The following is an 18,447-nucleotide window of genomic DNA, read 5'->3' on the forward strand; positions in this document are numbered from 1 at the left end:
TCACTGAATGGCTACACATATGACCTATAAGAAAAGACTTTTATTCATGAAAACAGCATTAAAGTTACTTCATACCAACTCCAGAATTTTAGTACAATGATTCCATTTACATAAAACAATGATGGAAATATACATTGCGATTTTTAGTAGGGAGAACAGAGCTTAATGTGATTCTCAAAGGTTGCCATCATTAATATCCATTGCACAACAGGGCTTCTTTAGATGTTTAATAACAGCATCTGACATGAACTACTATTTGTGTATTGCCAACTGGGAGAAATATATTGTTCAAAAACTGTATAAAAGACTGCCTTGTCTCTCTATAGCCAATTTAAAAGTAAAGGATATTGGTTCACTGTATACTCCCATTTGTTCTCTAAAGGCTTCATTTGTGAATTTTTAAAACAATTGTTCTATTGTAATATTAGAATGGCTAGAGTCTATGTCATATGCAGGCAATGTCTACAAACGTAAACTATAAGGAAAGAGTGAATGGTTATCTCTTGGTTCTGGATTCTTTTGTCAATCTAACTTGTAGTTATCAAGCAATGTTGAGTTCCAATCTTTTATACTCTAAGTCTCATATTATATGGGACAGTATTCAATTGCCTCAGAGCTTCAATGTATTTCCCCTGTGTGGGTATGAGAACAACAAATTAAAAATTTGTTAATAAAATTTTAGAAAATCATAGTGTTTTACACAGGAGATAGTAAAACCACTTTCTTTAAGTTGTCCTTCTCCAATGCTATCCTATAAATCACTGGAAACTAAATAGAATAAAGAAAACAATACAGTGAAACCAAATTAAAAATTACACTACAGGCAGTTTTTGTTAAATAAAAAATAAGTTGTTTATGTTCATTTAACCTCCCATTTGGTTTTAAGTTAACAAAAGACAGACCTAGAAATCTGCAATTGAGAGATAAAAATCATCAATTAACTTGTAACTATTCCTAGTAAGCGATACCACCAATAATGTAGTTCAGTTCATCTGATTAGTAAGTAATTGTATGAACACTGAACATGAGCATGGCTTTTGATTTGATGCCAGTTGTCTAAATAATGGAGTGACTGAGAAAAATGCCTTGTGCTTGCTATCTATAGTGTGTTAACTTTCAGCACAGTTTATGTATAGTTGTAAAGCCACAGAAATCTTAATTTATACTTCTGTGTACTTGGCTTCACATAGCTTAAGGATACGTGATTTAAAACCACTTTATGGTAAATGCAGCCTTTTGATATTTTTTTCCTGCTTTCAATTTAACTATAATGCAATTGGTTCACTTTTTTTTCAACCACAGCAAATGCATCAAATGACTGACTGATATTTTTTGGTTACTTTAAAAGAAACCATGTTAAAAATAACCATTTACCACAGTAACTTGAAATCAGTCAATCTTGCTATATGATGTAAAAGTTCTGAAGTTCCTCTAAAAGTATTTGAGGTGATATTTCTGATTGAATACTAGTATTTGCTAATTTAAAGATATATTACATTCCAAATGATGAATGAGAATGCAAAAGGATCAAAATATATTGATTTTTGACACTGAAAACTGTTCTCTAAGGGATTGCTAGTACAAAGGAATACATATTGCAACTATGTTTGTAAAGACAACATCTTTTAACAGAGGCTTAACAATTGAGTGTAAACAGTATTATAAAGCTATATATCTTACCCTCAAATTTGAGTGATATAATCAGTTTGGTTACTGTTTTGTTTCTTCTGATAAAATAATGAAAAGATAATATACTTAACAAAATGCTGCTTCAGAAATGACACTGTACCAAACGATTTTATTACTTTCAAAAAAATGGCATTTAATGAATTCTAATATCTTGTTGTAATTTAACACAAACAAAATTCATTAGAACCGTTCTTTGCTGTGATTTACATTAGATTTTATAGCATTACTTGATTTTTAAAATGAATTTATCTAAAATAGAAATAACCAAATCAGGGTAAAAACAATATAATACATATTCTCTACTTTATTTCAAAATAGTAACTATAAATACATTCTTAATATATTTTCTCCCTAAGTCTTTGGATGCAACAATGAAAAAATAAAAAAGAATGAAATAAAACAATCTCACTGTGCTCATTTCATATACTCTCTGTGTAATAGTCATGCAGATGATATTGTAGATTAAGATTATCTCCATACACTTCTAAGATTGACTCTGATATTTCTAAAATACCTATGACATTACTCACGAGGCCATGACCTTTAGTATTTATGCATCCTTATGGCATACAAAAGTAAATGTTTGCGTAAAGCAACAAATGCTAATGGTCTTTAATAACTTCCTAATTAATATATTTGTTGATACTGTTATTTAGCATGGAAAATTAAGTATAGGATATAAATTGCCTTATATATTTGAATCACTGTACTTTAATAGCTGCTTTCTCATAAAATTACACAAAGATTTAATTATAAGGAATTGAATCATTTTCATTGATTTTATAAAAAATAATTTAAAACTTGATTTATATTACACGAACACAATATATTATCTCACCCCTTCACTGATTTCATAAGATCTAGTTTTCTCTGCAACTGTTCCAACACAGTTCATACACAAGAATATCTTGCCATGATGTGTCATACCACATTGGAAATGATCCCTTCTTGGCTTTTAAGATCTGAATCAAAGTCTACTAAAAATGTTTTACCATTTACATATCATATCTCAAGGGGTTAAACTAACATCAAGATTATAGTTGAAGCCAACAAAATGTAGATACAGCATTTTTACTGCTCTTGTACTCAACTCAGAATTTATACCTAACTATAGTATCATAAAAGATACAAGAACTAATGAGAGACAGGTGCAAATTAGCATACACGGTATAATGTAGGCACAATGACTTTAGTTAAGGAAAGTATACTAGCCTTAACCAAGGATTTGTTACTTCCACTTACAATTAGAATCTCCAAATAACCACGTACAATTAAATTACTTTTGTTCTTAAAAATAGTTTGAACATTAATAGCTTTCAGTAGAAGAGGGTGAGATAGCCATTATACTACAGCAAGCTTTGAGATGGTGGCAGGTACTCTTAGGCTTGACAATTTTTGGAAACCTGGAAACATCTTTAAAACACTACCACACTGAATAAAACTGTATCATCCCAATGACCTATAAGCCCAAGCTTACGCATGGAGCTGTCTGGTCCCTCCTATAAGTGTTCATTTGAGATTTCTGAATCCACAGTTTGATGGAATAAACAAAAACACTTTGTTAGAAGACTTTGCATCTTTATCCTGTCAGTGTGCATTAGGAGCCCTTTAATCCATGGATGCATGCATGCATGGTAATGGCATATTAAATGTCCTTATGAAACTGCAGATGAAAATTTGCATTTGAATATAATTCTTTTCTTTCAAGATCAGAAAGCAATTATTTGTTTGGATGTATTTATATTCACAGACATTGTCATGAAACTGAAAATTACACATTAAAGTTTTAAGAGCACCAGCACATACATAGGGAGATTTTTTATTTGCTATCTAGAAAAAAATCTCCAAATTATCTCTACTTGTCAATGTACACCCAAACACACATGCCTTTACACACATACACACACATACATATACACACCCCTATAATAATGTCAGTTTTTCTTTTAAAAAAGTTGGAACAAACACATAAAATCTTGAAATTAACATTTAATAAAGGGATTGCTGTTACAACTTTAACTGTAATATCCTTTTGGAAGCTGCACCAAAACATCTGCCACTTGAAATTCATGAAGAATGTCTGCATACCTTCTTGGCTAGCTTACTGAATAATACAGTAATTCATCATATCACACCACACACCACACACACCACACACACACACACACACACACACACACACACACACACATAGTGCGTGTGTGTGTGTGTGTGTGTGAGAGAGAGAAGGAGGAGGGAGGGAGAGAGGGAGGGAGGCGCAGAGAGAGAGAGAGAGAGAGAGAGAGAGAGAGAGAGAGAGACAGAGAGAGAGAGAGAGCGCGCCAAGAAGACGATGACTTTCTGAATATTGACTTGCTAATCATAGCTCCTAAACATCTTCAGATATCAACCCATTATCAAATACTTCAATCATTTGTCCAATTTTGATCTAGAATTTAACACCACACGCAAACACAGGGGCATATCAGTTGTAGTTGTAGATCATGAATTCATCTGAGACCAGTGCAAGCATTTAAGAGGGTGGCTTTGTTAGCCAAGATTACCATGATGTTTACAGTTCTATTAGATTATCCGATAGTCAGAATGATGAAAGAACAGGATACTGATGCATACAAGATACTATTAACCTTAGTCATTAATTTGTTAAATATTGCAATTAAAACTATTTGAATTAAGCTCATAGAATCCTGAAAAGCAAGACAATTGATGGCAAATAACAACTGCCCCAGACACAATACTATAAAACTAAGGAGCCTATTGTAAAATGCACAGTTGGTAACAAATCTGAAGATAATATGCTGAATTCACAAGAATAGCACAGAACTGTTTTTTTAACTTTTTATGTATTTTTTTGTATTTTTTTCTGCTTTTAAATTATACCTGATCACAGAATCCAAAATATTTCTGTACACATTAGCTTCAGCCTCATTTTTATATTTCTTTTTCTTATCTAAATTTATACTTACTGATAAATTTGCTGTGATCAGGAGAATAAGTCAAGCATATTAAATACATATTAAGGATTACATGTTTTCCTATTTAGTATACAAAGTACTTCATAAATATGAATTATGTTACAAAAATAGCTTTGGGTGCGCTCACACGGTAAGCACTTGCTAATTTTGGACAACCTTTAAGGATTGTGGGTATTTGACATAACTGAGAACAAACTCTAGTTTAATTTGAGCCATGTTTAATTCTGATAAACATCATGTTTTTCTCTAGATCACCACAAATGCTATGTAACTCACATTGATTTTTTTCTCCTTTAGGTTTTTATGTATAGACAGGTAATACTTAAAGTGTTCAAATTTATTTTATAATTATGTAATGCATGGTATATTTTAAACACGTATTTGCACAATTTAACATTATAAATCCAGCGATTTCAAGATGCAGGCCATAAATTTTACCAATTTACAAATACTATCAAATGTTCTCTCTTTGCATGCTTATTTGTTTTTGTACACTTTTCAGATAATCTTTACACAGAGTTGTTACAATGCCACAAATCAAAAGGGTTATTCCAGTTTCACCAACTTAATCTACGTGCAAGATGAAGGACCCAGCTGAGGTACAAACACTGGTACCAGTTTTCTTGAGTTTGCTTTACAAAGCACAAAGAGACGAAGGTTTTGCATCTGGACACAAAACTGATTTGCCTCTTGAGGTTAAATTCAGTGTATTATGTTTATAAAGCATCCCTTTGGCAATAGAGTTTGCAGTATCCCCACAGGACTCCACAGTATAGGTTTTATGTAGTAAAATCTATTAAGGGAATTCTCTTCTACTTGACACATCTTTACAGCTATAGTTAATGAGATACCCTTGGAAACACCTGCCTCTATGCCTAATGATAATATAGTATTTGGAAGTTAGAAGTCAACAAAAGGCACTTTCATCATTAAATAATGTCCTCTGTATGAAGTCAGATTACATGACCTATATCTTGTTCAAAGCTGTTTGCTCCTCAAGAACCTGTAGGTAGTCGGGGGAACTCTGAAGTTTTGCCTTCAGTTCAAAATACTCACTCTTTCTTTGTTCCACGACGATTTTACTGTGGTTACCTCCTATCAGTGACTTCTTGTTTTTCTTATCTTGTTTTTCAGGATAGCGAATCTCAAAGCCACTGACACCAATGCTGTTATATTCCTTTTTGCTTTCCAGAAAATTCTGAATAAACACATTGGAATCTCTGCTAGGGAATAGTTCGTCCAGCTCATCAATTGTGCTCAGTCTCTTCCTGGTATCCACATGCAGTAAATCTTTGTCCTTGTCAGCAGCACTTCTCATCATGACCTTCTGTCCCGGAGGATCTGAAAACATGAACCCAGTTTCTGACTCTTTCAGGCCACAGGTGTGACTTTTGCTCATCTGTTCGATGGTTTGTGGAATGAATGCTTCTGTGCTCAGTCCGTCTTTTTTATTGGTTTTGTGGTCATGTTTCCTCAGTTGCAGCTGCATGGAGCCACACTCTGGATTCCCCAGACCTTCGTGCTTCACTGTGGGTTTCTTGTTGCGTCTCAGCACAAAAACAAGAAGGCAAAATGCAACAAAGACAGTTAAAATGAGGACCACCAGGATACTTAAAATTAAAATAGACAGAGGCACTGGGCCCCCAGGAGGACTTCGAATAGGACCCAACGGAGTGGTTAATGTAATTGCAGGCGCAGGGCTTGTGAATGGTGCAGATGGCTTGTTTAAGAGTTTAGGACATAAGATTTCATTTTTGAGGGACTTCAATTCAATGTTGGCAAACTGAACAGGAGTTTCACATTTCAGTTCTTTCACAACAATCCCATCATTTAACTTCTCCAGCCACAACTTTAATGCTACCAAGTCACAAGTGCAATCCCAAGGGTTGCCCTCCAAGTCAATTTGTGTAAGAGACTGCAACTGATCAAGGACTCCGCTGACAGGTAGGTACATGAATTTGTTGTTTCTCAGGTTCAGTCTAGCAAGAGGTGCTCCGGAAAAGATGTAAACTGGCAGGCTCTTTAAGAGATTGTTGTTCAAGTACAGTAGCTGCAAATTGGGCAGGGAGTCAAAGGTGCCTGCTAATATTTCCTTAATCAGGTTGTATTCCAAATACAAATACTGCAAGTTATGAAGGCCTGAAAATATTTCAGGGTACAGCCTTTCGATCTGATTGCCATTGAGATAAAGCCTGCGTAGATTAGTAAGATTGTGGAATACTTCTCCTTTGATTGCTGTAATCTGATTGCTGCCTAAATGGAGCAAATCCAGTCCTTCAAACTCAGTGAAGTCTGAAATGTCCACATCTTTGATGTTATTACCATTGACATGCAACTTCTTGGCATTTAAAGGTTTGGGGGTCAATTCAGACATGGACTGTATATTTTTCTCTTGGCAATTCACACTTAACCCCAAATCAGAAGGATGTGTTTTGCAAAAGCAAGGTGCTGGGCAAGGTGTAAGAGGAGGCACTCTTGTTTGATACGACACAATCTGACTGAGATTTCTGTTGGAGAGGGCTTTGCCTGCCACAATTCCAGAGATTTTGGAAGGATTTGTTGTTTTGGGTGGTTTGGTCACTAATCTGTGCAAGGTTGTCTGAGTAGTGTGACCATTGGGAGTGGTAAAGCCATTCTCCAGTTGAGATGGAGGCAGAATGCGCACGTCAAAGTCACTCCCTGTGCCCATGGGGCATAGTTCTTGTTTGTTGGTTTCCTTTAAAAGCCTCCCATATAAGTCACTGGGAGTTTCACAAATAGCTTCCCCTATGTAAATGTTATATGGCATATTCTCCAACCAAGCCTTTAGAGGCAACAAATCACAGCTACAGTTCCAAGGATTATCTTCCAGCTGCAACTCAACAACCCGGCCAATGTGTTCTAGCACTCCAATATAGGGAAGTTTCTGGATTCTGTTTCCTCGTATATCCAGATGGGTTAAAGATGCGAATCGAAAAATATTATCAGGAAGGAATGAAATCAGATTGTCATTAAGAATGAGAACTTTCAGTTTGTGGAGCTTATTGAAGGCTCCTCGTTCAATATACTTGATTAAATTGTAGTCAGCCTGGAGATACTCCAAGTTCTCTATGCCAAGGAAAGTGTCAGCTCGGAGAATCTTTAATTCATTGTTGTTCAAGTGCAACTGCTTTAATGCACTGAGCCCGAGAAATGCTCCACCCTCAATGTTCTGCAGCTTATTATTTCCCAGATGCAGAGATACTGCATGAGAAAAATTCACGAATGTATTCGGGTAGAGGATATTTAAAAAATTGTTTTGGAAATTCAGATGATAAAAATTAGACCAAGGTGGTTTCAGCTGGTTTGGTCTGTAGACTGAAACCTTCTCACAGTTGACATAGAGCACATTTTCTACTGACACGCAGGAACACACATTGCAAATTTCCACTGATATGTCAGAATCTGCATTTGTCGAAGAAATCAGGGCTGACACAATCAGAAAGAGCCAAAGAAACATCTTCTTGCAATCAGCAAACAACTCTATGCTTCTGAATAAAGACAAATAATCTAAAAAATAAAAAGAAAACAGTTTTTCATTGGTCATCCCTTGAAAAAAATATTTGTGCTTAAATCATCCCATTGTGAACACTTGTGAACATCCTCTAACATTGCAGTTTTTAATAGAGCTAGATTTGCTTTCCATTGAACAATAATAGCCACAAATTTTACATCTGTAATTTGTACAACATGTACATGTGTAGAATATACAAGAAACAGCAAGAAAGGTGATTTTAAATTATAGTTTGACCTTAATAAATTTAATTTTCAACTTGAACCACAAAACTTTGCCCTTAAGCACAAGCCTCCAACTTGGCTATTTGCGACTTGAATGAACATACCTAAAGCATCATTTATTTCACGTCCTCTACCCCACAAAGATCCCTCAGTTGGTGAAAATTTATACCCCAGGCTTCTGCTAGCTAAAGAGGCTGGGTAGAGACCATAACTGAACTCAAATTTCAGTAGAGGATGGCAGTGGGTGGACTGGGCTGCTTTAAAAGAGACAGTTAAAGGAGCTGCATGAAAGGTGCCCTGGAAAGAAATTTGCAGTCACTTCGGTACTTAAGTAAGCCCATTGGCATTAATCAGTTCACTTCTGTAATTTGCCTCCTTCAAAAGCACAGGTGACCCTATGGAGCTCTAGAAACCAACTGTCAGATTAATGAACAGCACCTACTTTGCTGTCAGTCATTTCCCAAATGGGGTTAAAAAGCCTTTTGTCTTTGAGTCCCTGAAAGCAAAAAAGGGACCTGCTTATTCCTACACCACTCAGTTGATTTCCTGGCAGGATTTCCACCCACCAGAACTGGTTCTTCTGCCTTCCTGGCCCTCTCCTGTTCTTCATTTGTCAGTTTGAACCCAGTCACAACTGACCCCTTGGTCAGTTAAATGTGTATCACCTTCACTCAGACCACAGTCTGTCACTGTGAAGAAGAGGAGTCCACATGCCACGGTCTTTGAGCAGCTTTATCTGCAGAAGCAGATATATTCAATTCTACATATTTCAGCTCTACATAAAGCTCTCAGCTCCCAAACACCCTTCCAAAACGATCACTCCATGGCCCTGCCTGTAAACAAATGAAAAATTACTTTTTGGAATAGTCCAATAGTTCAAAAATTAACCCATTGAACTCAAACTCTCTCTTGATTACCCGTGCAGGCGCACACATACATGCGAGCACACGTGTGCGCATGCACACATACATGCACACACACGCACACACACAGAGACGGAGAGAGACAGCTTATGTGTGTGTGCCTGTGTGTGTATGTGTGTGTGTATGTGTTTCTGCCTCATGGAAAGGTATTTAATGGATTTCATTTTACGGATGCAATTTTAGGCTTGTGAATCTTTCCAGTAGTGAATGGGAGGAAACTAGCTGCAATTTTTATATGATCATCACCAAATCTTAATTAAATAAATAAAATACCCAGGGACACAATGAGAAATGGTGCAAATACAAAAAATTTCACACAGAAACTCTTATTTTTCTCACAAGAAATCAGCTAGTGGTAAAACCAAATGTGTCACAAGGTAGACAAACCATTAGCCAAAACCCAGGAAGATTTGCATTTTAAGTACTTCGGTTCAGAATATGGCCAGCACCACTGAGATGCCTTTTGGCTGCCATATAGCCAGGCATTTCCCCTATTCACTGTTATAGCATGACTGTCTTTGCAAAAAGAAGTCATAGTTCCTAAGCATGACATCACCCAAACCAACTCCAATTGTAAAATCGAGATTTTCACTTGGTCTTTTTTGCCTTGTGTTGATGTAGCTTTCAACAGCTATTTTGGTTCAGTTGAGTCATTTCTTGTTCCTAACCACCCCCATCCAAAAACAAAGAAGCCAAAACGCAACCAAACTAAAAACAAACAAAACACAGACAGCAAAACAACCCAAAACAAAATAAAATTCGAATAAGCGGACTTCAGCTCAAAAACAAGAAGCAGAAGAATAACAGATGTGAACATCCACGAAGAGCTGCCCTTATATTAGTAATTTCTACTTTAAGTAGCAAAGGGGGTGGGGGGAGGCGCAAGGATGAGCTAGGAAGTTCCCAAATGCAGCTCTGGTGAAACAGAGGGAGCCAAAAGCAGCTGGAGCAAGCAAGCAAGCAAGGCTGAATAAGAGTCCACCAAGGAGAGGCAAAGAGGCAGGGAGAGGGAGGGCAACAGATATGGAGAGCTGGAGAACTGTCAAAAACGAGGGTAGGAAAAAGAAGCCGGCAAGAGTAACTGCAAGCAAAAGAAATACCTCTAATAAACTCAAAAAATCGTGACAAGCAGCAAAAATATACAAACTGAGAAACAAAACCTTACAAAGTATGTGTTAGGTATCCAAAACTACCCCCCAGGCTTGCAAAGGGGGCGAATTTCCCTGTTCCTGCTTCATCTCTTGAGAGTGCCAAGCAAGATGTTCTGCTCCCAAGGCTACCCAGGACTGCACAAGCCTTGCCCTACCACAAATCCAGCATCCACCAGAGTGCCGCTCCTAGCGCTCCCTGTCCAAGCAGAGAGAGCGAGCCTGCGGAGTGCAAACCACTGCCAAGGGGTCCGCAGGTCGACGCGGCTCCAGAGCAGCGGACAAGGGAAACCTTAACTGCCCCCTTCCCAAGGGCCGAGGTGGGGGTGGGGGTGCAGGAGAACGACGGAGAGATCGGCTGTTGCCTTCCCCAGAGCAGTACCTCGACCTGGAGGCGACGCGGTTGGAGGGGCCGCTGGCGCGTACCGCAATGTTTTGCCGCATCCCGGTGCCCAGAGCCGGCGCGCAGCCCCCTCTTGGGTACCCGGCCTGAGCAGCAGCCTCGCAGGCTGGGGGGCGGGGGCGGGGTACTGTGCACGATGTCGCGGGGGCCTTCAGTCCCTCTGCGCACACATTTCTCCGCGCGCTCCCGTCCCACAAGGGGTAGCTGCTGGAGTTTTCTTTGGCCTCTCTAGACCCGAACGTGCAGTGGGTGAGCAAGGAGATGACTAGTTCAGGCCGCGAGGGATAGCTACTGGGGCATCAAAGACCCATTTGCTACAGTCAGAGTGACTCCATAGTTCTGTTGCCTGGAGCTATGGCCCGGGCTTTGCCCCCAACCCCCACCTGCCCACGCCAGCTATAAGATCCTATTTACCAAGCCAGAAATCACTTTAACATTTAGAAACCTTGCAAAGTGTCACTGCTAGCGTTCCCCTAGCTTCGCTGGGCTTTCAGAGTTACCCACCGGCCCTTCCTCCCACATTGCCTGTCTTGCTGAGTGCCAGCAATCTCTGAGCAGTCTGCTGGCCACCGCCTGAAACCCCACATTCAAGTCCACACGCAGAGCCTGAGAGTAGGGCTCAAAGCACAAAGCCCAACCCAGCGCAGCAGCCCGACAGCTCAGGGTGCTCAGCTCAGGGGACTTTGCCTGCAACCCAGGCTGCCCATGGGGCAGGGATGTTAAGGACACCAGAATTCTTTCGGTCCTGGAGGACAAGAGATCGCGCCACGGGCAGGCGAGTGGGAGGTGTGTGCTTGTGTGTGTTCCGCGCGCGCGCGCGCGCGCGCGCGTGTGTGTGTGTGTGTGTGTGTGTGTGTGTGTGTGTGTGTGGAGGGTTAACCAACACGTCCACTACTCAACGGGCCCCAAACCAACAGGACTCCAACAACTAAATATAAGCTACCTGCTTCCCTCCGCGCGCGCGCACATGCACTGTGCCAAGCCCAGCCAGGAAGAAGCAGCGCCCCTTTCCTTGCAGCTCACGCAGCCGGGGCTTGAAATTCACCCACCTCTGGAGCCCAAAGTCCGTTGGAGGGCCCACTGCGTTCCGACTCGCTCCTCAGTTTCCTTGGTGCTCTCTACTTGATCTAGGATCCAGCTTCTTGGCTCCCGCTCGCTGGTCAAACCCACCGAACAGCCTTTAGCAAGCTAGCAAGCGGGCAGCGGCGCGCGCGCGCACCCGGCCAGACACCGCGCGCGCACCCAGACCCTCGCACACGGGCTGCACCTTTACATACACGCGCCGAATCCCCGCCCCCGCCCCCGCCCCCTGGCGCACACGCAGCCCTCCCTCCGGACACCCAACCACTTCTAACACCGCACATTCCTGAGCCCCTTGACCCTCCAGCAGATGCCCCCACTTGAGTCCTTTTTTACCCACACACTGGAAAGACAACACGGTTTCCTCCTGGCATCTACCTCCTCTTTTGCCTAAAATATCACCTACGGAGGGAGAGACCCTGATCCTTGGACATTGGAACCCTAGTTTCCTAACAGGGTTGCACTAACCTCCATCACCCTACCACATAAGCACACTCGAGTCCTTTCTCTTCCTCCAGCACCCTAACAAGGAAAGGAACATGCTCGCGCACGCGCGCGCGAACACACACACACACACACACACACACACACACACACACACACACACACACGGGAGGTATTCCTCTGCGAGAGCAAGCAAAAACCCCAGAGAGATGGAAAAAAAAAAATTGGAGTGCCTGAAGCAAGGAGATGGAATGGGGGCGGAAGCAGGGGACATAGGGTTTTCAAGTCTACGTGGTGGAATTGAATAATTCCAGAATAGAGGGGTGAGTTAATAACAATGGCATTGAATTGCGCCAGTCGCACTTGGGTTTTATATCGTGGGCATGCTTCCTTTGACTAATTGTCATTCGGGAGAACAGGGGGCTTTGGGAATACTTCAGACTCCGGCGATTGTGGATGGAGCATTCTTAGGACGGTTTCCTGGGATCCAGTGGTATTCGCACTCCCCCTACCTGTCTGCGCATAAGGGACCTGATAGTTAAAAGGCAAAAGTGTTAGGTTTTAGCCCAAAGTGAGCTTATTTAGCAGGGTTAGGAGAAAAGGGCTTCTATGTATTTTAGAACTCCACAGGCCTTCAGTATTAAAGGTATTAAGCAGGGTAATTAAGAAGCTACGATGGGGACAGGGAGTTAAAGGTAGAGGAAAGAGGTGTGGGACACGGATTGGGGCTGCACTTGAAACTAGAAGAGGGGGAGGAGAAATAGAAAGAAAAAAAAAAACCCGCTTTGGCTACTGAGCATGCCCAGTTTCAAGCTCAAGCCCTATAAGAGAGGCATTGTGTGCATTCCACTTCTCCGGGCTTTGGAGGTGACCCAGAAGGGATTTTGGTTGGGGGCAGCAGGGGATGATGGGAGTCTTTAGGGAAGGGGGTGGAGGGTACTGGTTTGAAACAGTTAGGCTGCCCAGAAGGCACTAAGAAGAGTGAAGGGGAAGGGACATACTAGGGAAATAGAAGAGGGAAAATAATTAAGAAAAGTCACTTCTTTAGTTCCTACTTGTTTATACTAAGGAGGCTTTAGCAGCTGACTGTAAAAATCTAAAGGCTGCAGATCTCACCCTTAGATAATCTAAATCCCTTGTAACCAAAGATTAATGTTTGCACACAAAAAAGTAGGAATATCCTAAGGAAAAGCTAATGCTCAAGCCAGTTTAAAACAGATTGAGAATTTAGCTAGAAAGAAAAAAAAAAAAAAACCTAGGGGACTGGGTAGATGGGTTCTGCTGTGTGCACACCTTTCAATTGCTTGATTCATGAACAAGAAACTCGCACCTCATAGGTGTTTGGCTAAGGAAAACAAGACTCTCTTTACTTTCTGTCTGTGAGGGAAGTGGCTTTAGATAAATAAATCCAAGTTAAAGAAGCTTTTCCCCTAGAATTTCTAACAACCCATTCTTTGCAGCAAGTCAAGAAACAGTTTAAGACCCATTTCTTTGAGATCTGTGTTCTGCTCAGTTCACTTACTCAAATCTCAATGGTTCCAGTCACAATCTAGTATAGCCAGTACCCAGAAATGCATTTGCTTACAAATGATAAATTCTTTAAGCTAAAACTAGCAATAGCTTTGAAATCAGTTATGCTGTCTACAGGCAAACATATGCAATAACTGATTGAAATTTAAGGTTCCAAATATCCACAGAACAAACCAAACTAGTGAACAAAAGTCAACGGGCAATGGATTCATGTTATTTTCCATTAATATCCTACCTTCTGTATTATCTAGGTAGTTGTCTATTTCTGGTTTTTGTTTTTCAGTCTGCCATTTCATCAGTTTATATTCATGCAAATGATAGTTGAACACATCATGTTATAGAAAGGCCTGGGCAGTATTTAAACATCCAAATATATATGACCTTGTTTCTTTATGCAACCTTCACAAAGAACTCATCCTTTATCTATGCTCTCTATTGCCTTGATTTTTTTTATCCCTTTCCCCTTTGAAAACAACCTAGAGGCAGAAACTGAGTGAGCCACAATGGTAAAATTTGTTACATTCATTGTGAAACCCACGATGAAATAATATTGCTTAAAGACACACTAAGGGATCAGTCCACAACATGTGTACTGGCAGATCTTCTATCACTGAGGTGAAACGTGTTTCTTCCCTAGGTATCAGCTGCAATATGTTGAAAAATTTCCCCAATGTTGTAATTTGATCAAACAGATCCTGCTAATTAAGAGCTCAAATTTGCATTACTTCCCATAGTGCAATTTACAACTGGTAATGGCTAACAAAACAAGTTGGCATTTATTTTAAATGCAAAGGATTCAGGAAGCTACCATGTATTTTATCAGGGTAGGTGAATTGTTTGTTCTTTGCTATAAATGTTAAAAAGATTCAATAGAAAGAACTATTTTTCCTGAAAATATAACGCATGTTTCAAGTTCTGGAATAGTTCAAAAGGCCAGAGTTGGACAGTAAATACCAGATTATTTAAATGTGCATCTTTATTCAACTTTTAAAACTGTTCTGGAGCTTACTTATACTTAACTGCAATAAATATGGAAAATTGCATTTTACACAAATATGAAGAGAGAAGTCTGAAAGCAAAACCACCTAGAACACTGAAAAATTGCAATTAATATTACTAAAACTGTGTTGGTGATTTATATTCAACAACTCACTAAAATGAATGTTTTAAAATAACATATCACTCTATTTAAAAAGAATTAAATGGAACCATAAAATAGAGGTAACAGCTGTATGCTTTATTTATTTATGTATTTATTTATCTATTTATTTCTGCTTAGAAGCAATTTAAAGTTGAAACATGGAGTCCTGTAGCCACTTTCCCACTTCCAAGATGTTCACGTAACATGAAGGGAGAGAAAAGCAAACTGAAAGCAATTGCAGGTACCAGATACAGAAATGGTATATGTTAAAGAAACTTTAGTACTAGTTATGCTACTTAAAAAATAGAGTTGAGCTGGAGAGATGACTCAATGGTTAAGAGCACTGGTTGCTTTTCCAGAGAATTAGGGTTCAATCCCCAGTACCAGTAACAGCTGGCAGCTGACAACTGTCTGCAACTTCAGTTTTAGAGGATTCAATACCCTCATACAGACTAAACACCTATGCACATGAAATATAAACAAACAAACAAATAAAATAAATAAAACTAAGGAAAATATAGTTGATGCCCTTGAATACAATATGCAATACTTTTTGTGCTACCTCCCCTTATTTCTTTAACTGTCGTACTAAACATAATCTTGTCTTTGTGGGAATACTTCCCATAATATGACAATGCTCAGATATGCTGTGTATCTCTCACTCAGGACAAACAATTTTACCAGGAGTTTAAACAAGTTCCTGACTATCTTGAGTTTCAAACAAAGTCTCAGTTATTAAACAACAGTAGGTCTATATGATTACAATGGCAAAGCTAGTTCCTAGACAACGTCCTGCCACTCGTATAGTAGTCCTCGCTGTTTATTCTGTTTTGATATTTTCACTGTTTAGTCTTAATTTTATAGTGCAGCTACCATAGACTATTAAAGTTAATATGGAGTATTCATTATCTATCATCTGGTTTTTTAACAATTAAAAATTTGTCATTTCTTGTTTCTGTAAGTGAAACAGAAAGCATTATTAAGTAGTTAATAATTTGGGAAAGGCTTTTTCATAATCAAATGTGTATGTAAGACCATTGGTTCCTTGAATTGACCAAGTTATTTTTAAAAATTTAAGATTCCTCAATATATTTGATTTAAAATGAACTTTTATTCACTAGAGAAAAGGGATACAGCATGTAGCAAACTTCTTTGACAACGGACTTTACTTATTATTATTACTCTGAGAACTTTGTATTGATTGTTTATTTGTGTAATTTTTTTGGTAACTTAAGGGTAAAAGAAAGCTTTTGGGTTATAATTTAATGGAATAGTGGCAACTTCTACTTTGTGAATGCCTCTTCTTTACCATTATTTAGTTAAAGACACAGGGAGTGATTGTGTTTCTTTTAAAAAATATACCAGGGAAGTTAAATAACTTGCTGATGATCACACTGTAAATAAGTGGTAATCAGGATTTTAATTTCAAGTCTTGGAGGCCATTCTATTGCTCCCAAATCTTTTTCTTCAGAGCAATTTTGGCACCTCTAAGTTTGAAAGGAGAATAGATTTGAATGCATTATAGATTTTCCATATGTAAATATTCAAGACATAATTGTTTTCAAGTACTAAAGTATCAATATTTAGCACAAGAATAGATCAATAACTATGTAAAAAGCAGTTTATAACAATTATCTATGACAGAATATCTTAAATCAAACTTGTCTTTACCCATTGCCAATAGTTTGCTTGTGTTATGAATGCTGGTCTTCAGAGTCTCTGATCAAGGTGATCCTCAGTCTTCAATGATACCTCAGTTGTCCCTTGTAAGTGACAGTTGCTTCTATTACTGCCAAGAGGAATTATGTAAAGGAACAATGTTCATATCTTGGTTTATTCCCATCTAGTGACAAAAGAAATGGTATCCAATATGATATAGAGTGAATTAGAGGACATGATATTGAATCCCCTGCTCCATGTCCTCCATATCTCTTTATAAAATGACTAGTAACTTTTCTTACTCAGAAGCTATGTGGTGAGTGGTTAACATATTAAAGGCTGAAAAACTCTAGTCATTGATACAGTCATGGAATTCCATTTGTAAACTAGAAGAGCAATAAAGAAGGGTGAACTATGTTGAAGGGCATTTGGAACTTCATCTTTAAAGTCTATTTGGTATCACTTACATTGTCTACAATATTGTTTTTTCCACAGATATAACATGGGGATGTCATTGTTTTGTTTACGATTTTTCTTTGTGTGCATTCCTTAATTTGAACAAATCACATTTTTGTCACTGGCTGTCGAAGACTAGGGCCTACAAATAACCTGAGCTGTCCTCAACCTCTCTAAGATAATAAAGATTGTGAAATAAAAAATATGAAGTTAAGAGCTAAACAGCCTTGTATAAGAATTACTCCCATGTGCTATACAAGTTCCATAATGCCAACTAATACTTTGTAAAGGAGATAAAAACCTGATGAGAATACTTTGGTTTTACCATGCTTGACTCTTTTTAGGAAACAAGAGAGTTATAACCAGCCAGAAAAACATCGCCAATATTATTTTTTATCATAAGGATTGAGGGTCCTTTTTCCCTAATCCTTTTATGAGAGCATTATTTTTCCTTAGAAATATGAGCTTATAACTTCCTTTCAAAATTGATCCTGGTACAAACATATCCTCTTTTATTTTAGAGCCTGCTTCAACACTTTAAAACTTGGGTCAAAATTAGGAGCATTAAAACATAGCAAAAAGCCATATTATGAAAGACATGAGTTATAGTATGACTGTACCCCAATTACTGTATCAAAAATAAAATTTATCCCTTTATGATCTTCTAAGAATGAGTCAGAGGAAAACAGAATATCTGTGTAAGCTAGTGTCACATATATTTGATTGACTACTTTTTTCAGCTCAAAATTGGAGCTTCTAATTCTCCACTCTGACTCAAATTGAATAATGTCCACCCACATAAGGTCGTCATAAGAAAACTGTCCTCAGCCCCAAGCCAAGGGATTGTTATAGACACAAACAGTGTCACCAAGAGAATTGATGCTACTTTTAATGCATGTAACATTCTTGCTAAATGCAATTTTAGAGCTTACAGAAACCATGAAGTTCTATTTTAACCACCTTCAATCAAGTTTGAAATACACACCAGGTAAACGATAATTGTTTTGATGAAACCCAGTGACAGAGAGCTCACTGAGAAGGAATATCCAGTGATCTCCCAGAATAATAATACAGAAAATTTGAAATGTTTGTCTTTATAAGTAAATGGAATAACGTTAGAGCTGCTAGGATAAAATGATTGTGAAATTTACCCTCAAATAAATTTGTACTAAAAATTTCATGTCCATACTTAATAGTCTACCATATTTAGGGCAGTCATCTTTGTCTTTGAATTACCTCATCT

At 38.6% G+C, this 18,447-nt stretch overlaps 1 protein-coding gene across 4 annotated transcripts in view; it reads right to left on the reverse strand.

Annotated features, from left to right (window-relative positions):
* Nucleotides 1–12,140, reverse strand: part of Slitrk4 (SLIT and NTRK-like family, member 4) — a 28,842-nt gene extending 16,702 nt beyond the window's left edge. The window contains exons 1-3 of one of the 4 annotated variants that reach the window (NM_001106947.1): nt 10,650–10,894; nt 9,086–9,156; nt 4,545–8,192 (exon numbers count right to left, since the gene is read on the reverse strand). In NM_001106947.1, the coding sequence (NP_001100417.1) occupies nt 5,632–8,142 (2,511 nt within the window). In that variant the 5' untranslated portion in view covers nt 8,143–8,192; nt 9,086–9,156; nt 10,650–10,894 and the 3' untranslated portion in view covers nt 4,545–5,631. Of the gene's footprint in view, nt 1–20; nt 8,193–9,085; nt 9,254–10,649; nt 10,895–11,943 lie in introns of those variants that run through there. The other 3 variants (XM_087599434.1, NM_001433988.1, XM_087599433.1) reach the window with 3 other exon arrangements.
* Between the last annotated feature and the right edge of the window lie 6,307 nt (nt 12,141–18,447).

Source organism: Rattus norvegicus, chromosome X, assembly GCF_021556685.1.
Source record: "Rattus norvegicus strain SHRSP/BbbUtx chromosome X, alternate assembly SHRSP_T2T, whole genome shotgun sequence".
Classification (NCBI taxonomy): Eukaryota; Metazoa; Chordata; class Mammalia; order Rodentia; family Muridae; genus Rattus; species Rattus norvegicus.